The 15749-nt window shown below is 26.7% G+C and overlaps 2 protein-coding genes across 2 annotated transcripts in view; both read right to left on the minus strand.

Annotated features, from left to right (window-relative positions):
- The window catches only part of LOC111613940 (flotillin-2-like), a 36034-nt gene that overhangs the window by 12329 nt on the left and 7956 nt on the right, over positions 1-15749 (minus strand). Inside the window, exons 3-5 of the mRNA XM_023355289.1 lie at positions 14007-14221; positions 1047-1279; positions 798-917 (exon numbers count right to left, since the gene is read on the minus strand). Coding sequence (XP_023211057.1) covers positions 798-917; positions 1047-1279; positions 14007-14221 — 568 coding nt within the window. The remainder of the gene's footprint in view (positions 1-797; positions 918-1046; positions 1280-14006; positions 14222-15749) is intronic.
- Positions 8602-10876, minus strand: LOC111613941 (uncharacterized protein K02A2.6-like). Its single transcript, XM_023355290.1, has one exon. The coding sequence runs from the start codon at positions 10666-10668 to the stop codon at positions 9400-9402; it is 1269 nt and encodes a 422-aa protein (XP_023211058.1). The 5' UTR covers positions 10669-10876; the 3' UTR covers positions 8602-9399.

The raw sequence follows: 15749 nt of genomic DNA on the forward strand, positions 1-15749 counted from the left end.
GTATTATGATGTATGCATAGGCATACATGGATTAGAGCAATAGAGGAAAGAGAAAGGGAAGAGCAAAGACGAGTGCTTAAAAAGAAGGATAGGCAGGGTCAGACCCTCAGATGTGCAAGGATTCTCCAACGATAGACGTGTACGTGTGCTGATCTTTGTAATTATAAATTGTGAATACATGTGACTAATATTATTTTCCTTTTTATTTTGTGCATGTTACAAGTTATAAATAAATATAAACAAACAACACTAACTCGATAACATTAAATCTAAATACAAAAACGATTAATTTACTGTGCTTTTGTTATTTATTACTCCTGTTTTTAGGTATTCAGTATTCGGCCGAATACCGAATAGTAACCGAATATTCGTTACATCACTAGTAATTTTATATATTTAGATAACTAAAGATGTACAAATGTCAAAACTATGTAGTAAATAATAGTTGAGATATCAACTTTTATAGTTTTTATATAATAATTTTATCAATGTACAACTGATTTAATTTATTTTACTTACAGATCCCATTATGGTGATGAACAAAGCAAAAGTAAATTGCTTTAGCTTGAAAATTTTGTCAATAACAATTGTTACAGCATGTTTATCAAAACAAATAGTATATTTTCATAGTTTTAACATTTGTACATCTTTAGTTACTGAAGTATAAAATTACACACTGATTTTAGGACCACTCTGTATTAATAAATCAGTTCTTATTTCAAAAACAAATGTTCTGTTGTCAAAACAGTGTTCTGAAAGTTTTAACTGTTACTAATTTATATTAATTTTTAGCTCACCATTGTATTAACTTCAACATCGAAATTTGACTTTTGCAACTGAAACATTCGATGTGAATCTTCTATTTTAATATTAGCATTAAATTTTACATCCATAGCTTCTTTTTCACATTGGGCTTCCTACAAGTAATAAAAAGTATATAGAAATATTTTAAAAATTTAATATTTAAATTCAGTCTACATATCTTTAAATAAGTTTTCACTGGCATTTTATTTTATTAAAATAAAAATGTAAATAAATGACCAAACCCGAATTCCTGCATCCCTTTCTGCTTCGGCGACACCGATTTCTGCGTCTCTTTTGACAATAGCAGCACGTGCTTTTCCTAACGAAGATAGATACTCGACTTGGTCGAAAATATCTTTAATAGTGAAACTGAGTATTTCAATTCCCATTCGTCCGACATCAGGTGCTGCTACTTCTCGAACAAGAGAAGCAAATTGGTCCCGGTCCCGATAGACTTCTTCCACAGATAATGTACCTGTAAGAAAATTTGTCAATGTTAAATTTTGCAGAAAAGTTCTTGTTACTTTCTAACACTTGTGTCATATAGCATAATCTAAGACAATTTAACTAAACCTAAGTCAGATCAGCCCAATGCTTTTAACAAATTAAAAAAAACAAATGTTAGTTTCATATATGAAACTAACATTATTTATTATATTATATTTATTATTGTGGATTGTTTGTAAGTGACTTAGTTTAATTTGCTGAAGAAATAAATAAAATGCCCTAAAATTGTTCCAAAGCCAATTAAAAATTAAATTTCTGTATCAAGTTTTATATCTTGTTAAAATTTAAAGATCTTTTTTCTTAAGAAAATAGTTTTGAAAAAAGTCTCAAAGCTGTTATATATAGGAAAAAAAATCTTTAAATTCTAACAATATATAAAACTTGATACAGAAATTTTGTTACAATTTGATAAATATGGTTATGCATAATTCATAAATTATTCAAATAAGAAATTAATAGAAATAAATATTGACCATATTCCATCTCAATCCAGTTGTCACGTAAATGCTTACATGTATTTTAAAAACAGATTAAGCAAAAAGATTATTATGAGTATATTAGTATGTTTATTTTTATTATTTACTTAAACAATGAGGAATGAGGAACCTGGATGTATTCCCATTAAAGACAACATGTAACTGTTGGATGCTGTTGTCTGGATGGGGTTAGAGTGGCCCTGGCCAGTCCCAAATTTAGATTAAAGAGAGAGGATTAATAATAGGAAGGGTATCTGATTGTACTGGTAGAATTATGACAATCCTACTGAAATTGGAACTAGTAATGCTAGAGATGACGATGATGATTCTTTAATTATTGTTATTTTTATTATATTATTGTGTATATTGATCATTTAAAAGGAGAAAATTATATAGAAATGAAACAAAAGATTAACTAATATAATAAAATAAAAAATTCAATTGAAATATATTGACAATAAATAACAGTATAACTATTTACAACAATGAATTCTCCAGAATCTCCCTTTTTAGAAGTACAACAACATTGAATATAGGATAAAATTTGTTAAATTATAAACAATACAATGTTCTCCACAGTAAGCTGGATGTAAAGAAAAAAAATTGTAAACTATTCGTTTGCTTTATTTTTATCTTTGGCATAAGAATTATTTTCTTCAGAAATTGATTTCTTTTATGATTTTAGAACTGACAGATTCTATATATAAACAACGCTAATTACTACATTTTAATTTATTTATAGAAATCAGTTATTAAACAACTAATTTATACCAAATAATCAAACTGTAAATGAACAAAGTGTTATTTATATACAAAATCATTTTTTTAAATTGTGTAATTGTTATTTAAAATTCTAAATTAACTATTACTTGCCCCAATATTAATTTTCACAAATAATACTATTTTTGGCTGAATAACCAAGCAGTTAAGATGTCAGGTTTCTCTACCACTCTGAGGAATCCAAAAAAGAATCCAGATGGATGAAAAAAACCCCCAAGAATTTTTCAAGATCCTGTCCTGGATACATCAGGCTCCATCCTCCATCATCCAACTATCCCATCATGGACTAGACCCATGAAGGAACAGCTAGGTGGTAGAGCCCAACAATGGGTCTGATAAGGGGGCCTCAGTGCCCACAAGGAGGAGAGTAAAAAATATTATTATTTACTAAACTTAGTTTTGAATTTATGTTATGAATTCTTCTAGTTGTATTTATTAGAAATATCTGACCTTATAAATATTTTTAGATATAATAATTTCATATTTAAGAAGCTATAATAAATGTTATGGAAACTTTCATTTAAAAATAGATTTTAGATTTATAATATTACTTCAGTCTTCATTTTCACTCAATCTCCTCTGGAGATTGAGATCTAGGATAGTATATTAACTATTTCTGTCCTCCCATAACTATTTCCTTTCAATCTTGACCCCTTTCTTTCTTAATTTGATCCTCTTGTCTACTAAGTAAATGAGATGATAATGAAACTTTCCTTACATCTCTTTCTCTATAGATTTAGCTCTAAAAGCCATCTTAAATATTCTTGTTTTCATTTTTTCTTTTATATGACAAAACTACTTTATCGTTGATGGTTCTATCTGATTGATTAATTCCCTGATCAGTGAATTTCTCAGTAATCCTTCCAAGCATATTTCTTTAAGATTTCATCTCAATGGTCACTATCCTATCCTATTTTTTTTTATGTATTTGTAAAAATTCATGTTTCAGATACACTTGTAAAAACAGGTTTACAATAATTGATATGTATTGTTTTCTTTCAGCTCAATGGAATATTCTTTTTCATATTAAATATTTAATTATTTGGTTTGAGATATTTTGGATTCTCCTGATGATTTCTTGACTGTTTCCTTAACTTTTGTTTATTTAACTTCCCAAATGATAGATTAATTCAATCTCTTTCTATTTAATTTTATATTTAAACTTATAGGAATGTCTAAATTCAGAAATTTAAGTATAGTCTTTCCTATGATTATCTGAATTCTCTATTTCTTTCATGTCCTGTTCTAATATCAACATATTATCTTTATATACATTAACAACCTAATTTATATACCATTACAAATTAAGAAATAATATTTAACAGCCTCAGTAAGATTATCTTAAAGTCAAAATAAATATCAATAAATAAAATAAAGTTTTGATATTTTGAAAAATATATTTTCTTTCTTTTGTGGTTGATAGATAAAGATATCTTTAATGTATTAAAAAAAGATTTCATGAATTCTTCACAGAGATTCTTTTCACTAAATTGTGATAAACAGTGTTTTAAAAGCTAGTCTGTTCAAAAATATTTTATCTTCATTTATATTATCATACATCTTAAAAATTACACTGTACTATCCATACAAGCTACTCCATATCTCTATATAGTTACTTTTCTTTTTGAAAGGTAATTAATGTAAGTAATTTTCTGTGGAGGGTGTGTCTGCAAGAACTGATGAAACTGTTACATAATCAACAGATTTTATTTTAATGTTACATCATTATTTAAATTTATTATGATACTTTTCTGTATTTTAATGTTCTTTTTTATCATCTTTTTCCATATATAATTTATTAAATATATTTTTTTTTCATATTCATCTGCATATGTTAGGATGAATTAATATCTTAGAAACAGAATGTTATGCAAGAAAAATGTAATTTTAAAATTGTTACATTTTAAAAACATATATACATTTTAAATTATATATATAATTTAAATTGTATAAATGTATATATCTAGTTTTTAAATTGTTTTATTATTTTATTATATAATTTTATTTTTAAAAACTATTATATATATAAGTTATAATGCCATAGTTATTATGGGTATTATTAGCATTAAAAAAATGTACAATAAAATTAATATATTTTAAAAATAATATGCAAATAATTTACAGTATATGGCTATATGCTAATGAAAACAAATAATATTTAGACTAACAAAGACTTTATACTCATACTGGAGACTGTAGTAATTGTATATCCACAGAAAGTTACAATTTCAAAAGCCTATATTCTTTAAAGATAGTGGTTATTTCTGGAAGTGGCACAGAGCAAAACCATTATTGAAAGAATATGCATATAAGTGTTTTCTCCATGTTATACAAATAAAATAATAGCTGCAAATGAAATTAGTTATTTCAAATCTTGATGTGAAAATCTCTCAACTAAGAAAATAAGAAAAATCTGTACACTTTTAAAATGAATTGTGGACAGATAAAATAATACCTCAGTGATTTACTTGTATCATTAAATAGTGCTAATTTATTCTTTGAAACTACTTTAATGTTAATTGAGATAATAAAATATAATTTGTATAAAAAAGTAATTTATAATTATAATATTATATAAAAATAGAAATTAATATAATTGAAAATTAAATTATAAATAACGTTATTTAAATTGCATAACAATTCTTTAATAGAGTAAAAAAATTAAATCATCCTAAAGAAAATTTAGTGTAAAAAAATAAATTGAATTCTTAAAAATTAATTCTGATCAACTACTCTAATATACATTTTCATCTATAATACATTTTAAATGATACAATGCCAAATAGAGAATGTAATAGTAGTTTTAGTAGTAGTAAAAAGTAGTTTAAAAGTAAAATAAGAATATCACTTCCATTCATTTGCACTTTATTTTAATTCAGACACAAAAACTTGTTAATATCATAATTTTATATAAAATAAATTTCTTATTTTGTAAAATATAAGTATTAAAAAAGAAGTATTTGATAAATATATAATTTACATTTTATTTTCCTGGCAGTTATACATAACAGAGGGAAAGTATGGCAATTAGTCAAAACAAAATGACCTTCCAGATTTTTACATTTTGGACTTGGGACCCTGAAATGTCAAGAAATACAAACGAATTTGGGGGTAATTTCTGTATGTATGGATGTTAGTGTGTGTGTGTGTGTGTGGGGGGGGCATGATTTTGCTCACTCTCTCTGAAGCTTAATAACTCCTGTGATTTTTGTCAAAAATTTCTGAAAGTTTGCAGGGTATTTGANGTATTATACATAATTTTTCATTGTTAATCTATTGGTAATTGTATATCCACAGAAAGTTACAATTTCAAAAGCCTATATTCTTTAAAGATAGTGGTTATTTCTGGAAGTGGCACAGAGCAAAACCATTATTGAAAGAATATGCATATAAGTGTTTTCTCCATGTTATACAAATAAAATAATAGCTGCAAATGAAATTAGTTATTTCAAATCTTGATGTGAAAATCTCTCAACTAAGAAAATAAGAAAAATCTGTACACTTTTAAAATGAATTGTGGACAGATAAAATAATACCTCAGTGATTTACTTGTATCATTAAATAGTGCTAATTTATTCTTTGAAACTACTTTAATGTTAATTGAGATAATAAAATATAATTTGTATAAAAAAGTAATTTATAATTATAATATTATATAAAAATAGAAATTAATATAATTGAAAATTAAATTATAAATAACGTTATTTAAATTGCATAACAATTCTTTAATAGAGTAAAAAAATTAAATCATCCTAAAGAAAATTTAGTGTAAAAAAATAAATTGAATTCTTAAAAATTAATTCTGATCAACTACTCTAATATACATTTTCATCTATAATACATTTTAAATGATACAATGCCAAATAGAGAATGTAATAGTAGTTTTAGTAGTAGTAAAAAGTAGTTTAAAAGTAAAATAAGAATATCACTTCCATTCATTTGCACTTTATTTTAATTCAGACACAAAAACTTGTTAATATCATAATTTTATATAAAATAAATTTCTTATTTTGTAAAATATAAGTATTAAAAAAGAAGTATTTGATAAATATATAATTTACATTTTATTTTCCTGGCAGTTATACATAACAGAGGGAAAGTATGGCAATTAGTCAAAACAAAATGACCTTCCAGATTTTTACATTTTGGACTTGGGACCCTGAAATGTCAAGAAATACAAACGAATTTGGGGGTAATTTCTGTATGTATGGATGTTAGTGTGTGTGTGTGTGTGTGGGGGGGGCATGATTTTGCTCACTCTCTCTGAAGCTTAATAACTCCTGTGATTTTTGTCAAAAATTTCTGAAAGTTTGCAGGGTATTTGATTATTAGGAAGATTGATGCTATTAAATTTTGGTGATTAAAGATTGAACATAAGGGTAGATAAATAAGGGTCATGTGTATCTTCAGTACGGGTCAGACTTAATGACATTTTACTCGTTATTAGCATTTACAATTTTTTTATAAAACCTATCCCTACCCTCAAAATTAATGTTTTTGCCATTTTATAATAGTTAACCTTTCAACAGTGGAATAGTCAGGTATGGTGTTAAAAATATAAAAATTCTTAAAAATAAAATATCATAACAGATAGTGTCCCCAAATGTTGCTGGAAAAGTTAAGCAACTCATTGGTGGATTTGTTTTATTATATATTTGTTATTAAAAATTTGAGAAGAGATTCAATGAATATAAAATTTCTTATTTTCATGCAGATTTCTGTAATTGACAAATGAAACTTGGAATGATAAAGATTTTCCTCCCCAAAACGTGACTAATAATCATATATGAATACATTATGTAATATTCATTTAATAATTTAATAACTAATAAATTACATCATTTAATCATTTCAATATATAAAGCATTTAAGATAGTTTCATATGAAAAATATCTGTATTCAGATTAAATAATTAAAAATAAGAAAGTTAACTGTATTTGACATGCTTCTATTAAATCCAAATTTTCATTATATACACTATAGAAAACTATAAAGCATATATATGCAATTTCTGTTAGTCAAGATTATATTTTTTATAAATTAGATGCATTTGAAAAAATAATAAAATTCTTTAAAATTATCTTTGAATAAATTTTTATTCAAAATCTAACTGTTGAAAATAAAAGATGAAGCTAACAAGAGTATTAATAACAAACTGCCATAAAATATTCTGACTTCAATATATATGCAATATTTACCATAATTTGCCTAATATTAACCATCCATCTTTCTGAAATATGTGCAATTGAACATTTGAAACTAGAAAACTTTACTTGATATGAAGGAAATGAACAATGAATGGAATACACAGTTGTCACAGAAATCTATAAATATATTCGTTAAATATATAAATACAAACATTTTCCCATAAATTCTTGGGATTTATAAGGAAATGATTTAAATATTACTAAGTAATAAATGCATCTTTAAGGCATCTGAAATAATGTTTTTTCTTGTTTATTCCTCCATATCAAAGCCAATTACCCATTTCTGAATGTTATATGTATACATATTTCAGGTAATGTTAATATTAGACACGACAAATACAGGGTTTTTAAAAATAACTTCCTCAACTCAGAGGGCTCTGGACCATGTTCATAAAAAAATAAAATAAAAAATTTTTTGTACAAAAATAATCACTGATAGGTGGTAGTGCTATGCAAATTGTAGTTATAAATATTCAATAGGTCCTCCATTGTTTTCAACAATGCTCTCCATTTGCAAAATCATATTTTCCACAGAGACAACATTTAGAGACCAATTGCAGTTTACAGATCAGGTAGACTGCCGTTCAGAAAAATTTTACTGCAGAGATGTATACTGTGATTAGAAACAAGTTATTTGACCTACTTTCTAGACTCACCAACAGCAGGTTTAGAGGGCTTTTTAATTCTACTGGTAGCTTTGTTTGTGGTTAAGTTTAGATAAAAATGGATATTGTTCCTTTGATAAATGTTGTAAATGGTACGAATCAACAAAATTATTCATTAATTAATTGCTTGGAGCAAAAATAACAAAATTAAATACTTTAAATTTGTTTTAAATGTTCCGATATTCAAATGGGTGAAGACTTAAAACTACAATTAATTTAAATCAGATGCAATTTGAATATTGTGTCAGTTATAAAATGTTAATGAATATCAGGGTCATTGTTGTTAATCCCCTAGTCAGAACGTTCTGTTAAACAAACAAGACGATTTTAATAATTACTGAAATCTTTTTATAAAAATAAAAAAATGTAATAGTAATAATAAAATATTTAAAATTATTCATTTCAACAGTTACGAAGGGAGACAGTAATACAATGTCAAAATGATTCCTTAAAAATCTATTCCGAAGATGAAGTATGAATTTGGTATAAATTTTCTAAATATGGATTTGTTCATATTTTAAACCGTATTGGTGACGAAATTAAATATCGAAATGAAAAAGGATTGTTATTAATTGCCGAACAATGATTGTTGATGGCCTTAAGATTTTATTTCTGGCAGCTTTCGGAATATAGCTGGCGACATTTTCTGACATCACAAACCAATAACCTAAATGACTCTATTATATTCGTGGAAATAACGATAACTCGTAAACGTATATAACTAGCTTTATTAACATAAACGTAACAATGAGTGAACAACGTATTGTCCTGTCCAGGTCTAGGGGTTACAAAACAACTAAAGACAACTCGTTGAGACAAAGAACATACACGAGGTCGGAGGTGTGGGGTAACCTAAGTAGGTCAAGGGGCGATTTTCGGTAGCGGTCATCCCCTGGCGGTTTACATACATAACAATTCTCCCACACTTAATAAAATGTTATTTAAATTAATTTTGTTCGTTTAGAGATTTAGGCGTTGTACTGGTTTCCGTATTTGTGTTGATCTTCGAGGTTCCGACTCATTTCCATTTGTTATCATTCGGCTAGATTCTCCCTCTTTCTCTGGGGGCTGGTCGGAAGTTGTTTTTGTCATTGTCTCCCTTTTGTTGCGTAATGTCGTTACAGTTCCTTCGTCGTGGCTAATTGTGCTAGGGTGTGTACTAGCGCTAGCTGAGGATGAGTCCCTGTTGTTGACTGTGTCGTTGCACTTGTCAATTTTCTTTTTGTTGAAGTCGAATCCTATCTGGACGGGAGTTGTCTGTTTGTTAATTTCACACAGACGTAGTTGATCGTAATGTCTTTTTATTACGTATCCATCGTCGAGTTCAATTAAGTAGTGTACACGACCTAGTCGTTCGGCTACGATACCATATTTCCAAGGACAGGAAGTTGTGTAATTTCGGGATTGTACACGATCTCCCACACGATAAAATTTGTAGAATTTCGGTTGTTCAGTTATGTTCCTTTCGGAAGCTTGTGCCTGGGGTTTGAGCAAATCTAATTTTGTTCTTATTGTATGTCCTAATAGATTTTCTGCTGGACTTTTCCCGTTAGATAAGGGAGTCGCTCTATATCGGAATAATAGTTCATGAAGCTTCTGATGTAAGGTACCAGTTTCATGCTTCATACATTTGAGGTGTGTTTTTAAGGTGTGGCAGTATCTTTCAGCCTGGCCATTTGTGGCTGGGTGTCCCGGTGCTATTAGACTTTGACGGATTCCGTTTCTCGAACAAAACTCTTGAAATTCTTGTGACTTAAAAATGCTTGCATTATCACTTACTAAGATCTCAGGTAGACCAAATCGAGCAAAGACTTCACGTAGGAAATGAATTGTGATTGATGTGTCTGGTGCTTTCTTTGTATAGAATATTTCCGGCCACTTCGATTTGGCATCAACGACAATGAAGAAATAATGATTTATAAATGGTCCTGCGTAATCGATGTGTATGCGTTGCCAGTTTCTTGTAGGTGTTTCCCATTTGTGTATTGGAGCTTTTGTTGGGTTTTTCTTAATGTCACAGCATTCTTTGCAACTTTTAACCGTATTCTCAATATCAGAGTCGATATTACGCCAGTAACAGTAGTTTCGGGCTAGGGCCTTCATTCGAACGATTCCTATGTGTGTAGAGTGTAGCTCTTGTAGTACTGCTGGCTGTAAACTTTTTGGGACGATTACGCGGTGTCCTCTAAACAGAATGCCGTTGTGTGTGGATATTTCTGGGTCGTACATATGGCCATTGACAATGTCGTTTTTGATCTGTGATAGTTCCTTGTCAATTGACGATTCTCTTCGAATGTCTTTGGATGTGATAGTTCCGGTTGAGATATGTTTTACGACAGTGTCATGATAAATATCATCAGGTTTACATACATAACAGACTCCTAAAACAGGGGAATAATTGCGAAGAAAGTAAGAGCCAATGTTTTGCCAAAATTCATTTAGAGGGCATTCAGAAATAGATGATCGTCATCTTTGCAATGCATTTTAAACTGTGGTTCAGCCAGCCAACGTCTATAGGCTGTTCTGTTGATAAACGTCATTTAACATAAACCCTCTCTCTCTGCAATCGGCTGAATGAGTTCACTTTAATCACAAGGACATGCTGACAAGTGCTGTCTTTTAAATCTGATACAGATGCACATCTTGTATGAGAGATGTGATCCTTCAAGAAACTCCATAGCCAGAAGTCATATGGAATGAGATCAATGAGCACAGAGCTCTTGGAAACTAACAGCTAATCACCTGTTCATCTGTGAAAGTCCACCTTAACTTACATTGAAAACAGTGAGTGATGTGGGGTGGTGCACCATCTTGCATAATTATGATATTCTGAAAGCACACATATTGTTGAAGCTCTGGGATCAGAACAGTTGTCAACATGTTAAGATGGATGGATTAACCTGTTCTATGGTGACAGAACAGAATTGGACCCCAGTTGCATAGCTCCATCACCACCTATTGGTAATTTTTTATTCAAAAAACTTTCATTTAATAAATTGTGAGCACATCATATGAAATATCTGTTGTCCAAATGTTTCATTTCAAGCAGTAGAATGCTCCAGAGCTCTCTGAGTTGGAAAAATTATTTTTTAACAATCTTGTATTACTGATATAATAAAATTACATTAATTGCAATTCATTTACAGAGTGTAATCAATATATTGTAAAGAAGCATTGAATGAATATAAAGATAATTTATATACTCTATATGTTTGGGTGGAAAAAAATTATTGCATTTATAACAACGTAATATCTGATTTAAATGCTAAATGGCTACTCCATCTCTGATTTCCAAACTTTTAAACAAACTCACTAAATCATATTTATTATTAAATAAATTATGTAACTTGCCACAAACTCATAATCCCACTGATGCCTGTGTATGCATCAGTCTTCCTGAACTTAAAGATCATATAATATATTTTGATCATATCCTTTTTTATAAATATTTTAATGGTTTATTAAGCCCTCACTGGTTTTATCTAAAAATAACCAGTCAACCTACCTGTGATTCTTCTTGTATATTCACCCCCCTCTGCATTTAACAATATCACACAGATCTATTTTTTTATCATATACTGGAAGTATGAAACCAGTAGAAAGGTTATTGCATGAAAGTCTCATCTATTTTAAAAGAAAATGTCAAAATATTTTATATCAGTGATGTATTTAAATTTTATTTTATTTCTTTTGATTTTAGGTCTTTTAATATGTAAGATCTTATTTTTTTAATCCTTTTATTATAATACTATATGTAATATTTGTTTGATCATTATAATAGCTGATCTTTATACATGTGTGTGTATATATATGCATTTTGGATTTTTATGTTTTTTAATTTTATTGTCTTCACTATATTTTTTTTTATTAATTTTAAAAATTTTTCATACATTCATATATTAATGCTTTAACACATACTGCATTATTTCATAAATCATGTTTTTTACTCTTTGTTACTTTTTGGTTTTAACTGCAATTCACTGTTGAGGCTTTTGTTAATTGGGGGGTGGATATCTTTCGTCAGCTGACAGTTCCTAATTATGTATAAAATAAATAAATAAAATTTTGAACTATTTTTGAATGCATTTTTTTAGTCTATCATATTATATTTGTTCACTACACAAATATTACAGATTTAGTGCATGCTTTAAATGCACTAAATCATTTAAAATATTTTATCAAATTGCTATTTCATTGATATAGAAATAATCTTTAAATTAACATTTCTAAAAATAACAACAACATTTTAGAGTTGAATTGTAATTATTTTTTTTAAAAATAACTGTATAATTAAACTTGTATTATACATAATTTTTCATTGTTAATCTATTGTCATTTGTTATCCATTATTATTATTATACTTATTATTGTTATTAACCAAAAAGACAAAAAAAAACTATTGAAAAACTTTTCTGATAAACAATATATTTCAAAAAATATCTTTTCAATTGTTTTTCAATATTTTAATTTAAAGTAAGTTGCTTTTATCAATTGCTTACCTTAATATAATATTGCATCACTATATAATTTTTTTAATGGGGAAATAATATGAAAGTAACATTCCTTGTATCTCTAAATATTAAAAACAGAAGTATATTACTGCATTTCTCTATAACAATCAATCTTAATATATATAAAGCTACAACATACCAAGTAATCGTAACTAAAGTAGCCCTATTCAACACTAGAGAGATATTTGGCAACATAAATGCAAACCTGGTATGGTAGCATTTTAGAACAAGCAGAAGACATTTCTATAAAACACATTAGTACTAAAACTTACTAATATGACATTTTTGGCACTAAAAGCAACAAATACTTCATTTATATAGTGATATTAGTAATGCAGTTTAGAAATGTTTTCCACATGTCTTGAAATATCACCATATCAGATTTGGACTGCTAAATATCCTTCTAGACATTGTTAAATAAAGGTACTTTATATGTAAATACTGGGAGATTGATTAAAATATATTTAAAAAAGGTGTGTGTGTGTTTTTTAAAAGTACTTTAATTAAGATCATCCAGTATATAGCAGAGGCTAATATAAAAATAATTTATTTTAATATTTTTGATAAATGTAAATTATGAAATTTATAAGATAAACTTACAACTGTTTATATAAATTTTCACACAAATTAGAATAAATATTTTGATGTTTGTAAAACAGTTAAATATTTGATAAATAACAAATTTCTTACATTATGAAGGTAAATTGTTTTAACAACATAAAATTTTTAAAATATTTTGACTTGTAAAAAGATTGTTTATTAATTTGATTAAAATATGAAAATTTATTACAAGTGTTTATATATTGTGTAAAGCATAATTTAATAAATTTTGAGATTATTTAGAAACAATGTATATTGTATTTTATTTAATAAAGTTATAAATTATCTTAAGTATCTTAAAGCAGATTTTATGGTATTATCATCTTTAAGTATATTTTAATTGTACATTTTTATTTATACTTTTCATATTTTTAAAAGCTCCATTCAAATATTTGAACTGAATTTTAAGAATTTAAATAATGTTACGTAGCAATTATCTTGAATATAGTCACTTACCAACAATTGATCTTAAATGTCCTTCTAAAGTTTGAAGAATGACAGATTTAATATGTTCAACTTCCTTGCCCAAGAATTGTTCAGCAGCAGTTGCAAGAAACTCTTTTTCAGTCATTACTTTACATTGGGCTACTCCGGTCACTGTCAAGGGAACACCTTGTGCAGTTTCAACATGCTCACAGCGAGGATTTAATGTCATTACTTCCAGTGGTAATCTGTCAGTTCAAAATATTCATAGTGAGTATACTAAAATTAATCATATATAAAATCTATTAATACTATGAGTAAAATGCAACTGTATAAATCTATAAATAATATATAAAATAACTAGAGTAAGTAGATAGTGGAATAACTAAATAAATATTTTAAACAATAATTCAAATAAAATGTTATATGATTAATAAAACAATAAGTAATTCTAATTATTAAAACTGTTTTCTAAATTAATATTATTGTATTATTTATAAAATATATTTAATGAAAAAAACAAAAAAAATATGAATTTGGTAAATAGCATGATTCTGATCAATAACTTATACTAATTATGTAATATATTTAATTTAATCAAATTTATTTTATAAATACAACCTTTTAATACTTATGTACTTTGATTTATTTATAAAATAAAGTCTGTAAGAAAAAAAAGCTTAATTGTTTTTTAAAATATCAATACTAAAATTAAAGATAATTTACTAATGTATTATTTTTTAGGTCTAAAAAATCTTATTTTCATTTCATATATAAAAACTGGAAAAGTGAAATTTAATATTAAATTTAAAAATAATGAAAAGGACTAAAACAAAACTTAAGTGTGTGTATATATATACACCACACACATACACACACACTTCTTATAACTACTGTACTTTTGTAGTAAATCAAATTTTCACATTAAAAGTATAAGAGTCATTCCAAACACATTTAACTTCAAAAAGGAAAAGCTATTTAGTTTTTTCCAGTAGAGAAAGAGGTTGAATAAAACAGTTTTGTTTCTTTAACTAAAAGCCATTTTTTATTTTTTTGCTATAAAAGCAATTTTCCAACAATAAAAATGAAATTTTTAAGAAGCAATTTCTATATATTTTTCTAGATATATACCAGAGCAGTTCCACAGCAAATTATACACTGGTAAAAGGACAGCCAATTTTTTTATACAATAGAGTTTTTGCTTTGATATTTCTTTTCTATTATAAATAAGAGTAGGGAAATGTTTAAAAATAGAATCAGAACCTTCAGCTTCAGAAATATTTATTTCTTCCTAAACAGCCTATTACTCTCATTTTCTGTATAAAAAATATATTTATACGTTGCAAAATTTTAAAATGTTATATATTTAAACTTTTAACTTAAACATTTCTTAAATGCTTTTTTGCAATATTTTATTTTAATAATGAAAGAAATATCTATTCAAATTAAAAAAAAAAAGATAAATTGATGCATAGTTATATATAAATCAGTCAAATGATTTTCTGAAATATGGCATTTACTGTAATATATATTCAATTTTCCAGTCTAAATACAACCAAAAAGCAATCAATAAAATAAAAAAAATTATCAATTTTTATCATCATTTTGAATTTATCAATATATATATAGATAGATATCTCTATTAATCAGCATAAAATAATCTATCTATTAATCAGCTGCATAAAATATACATTTATATGTCATTTTCTTTTAGACTCATTACTCTTTTCACAACACATTTAAGCATGCAATTTTATATTTATTTTAATATATATA

The sequence above is a fragment of the Centruroides sculpturatus genome, unplaced genomic scaffold (genome assembly GCF_000671375.1).
Source record: "Centruroides sculpturatus isolate CEXI.00-Female unplaced genomic scaffold, Cexi_2.0 scaffold1086, whole genome shotgun sequence".
In the NCBI taxonomy this organism is placed as follows: domain Eukaryota; kingdom Metazoa; phylum Arthropoda; class Arachnida; order Scorpiones; family Buthidae; genus Centruroides; species Centruroides sculpturatus.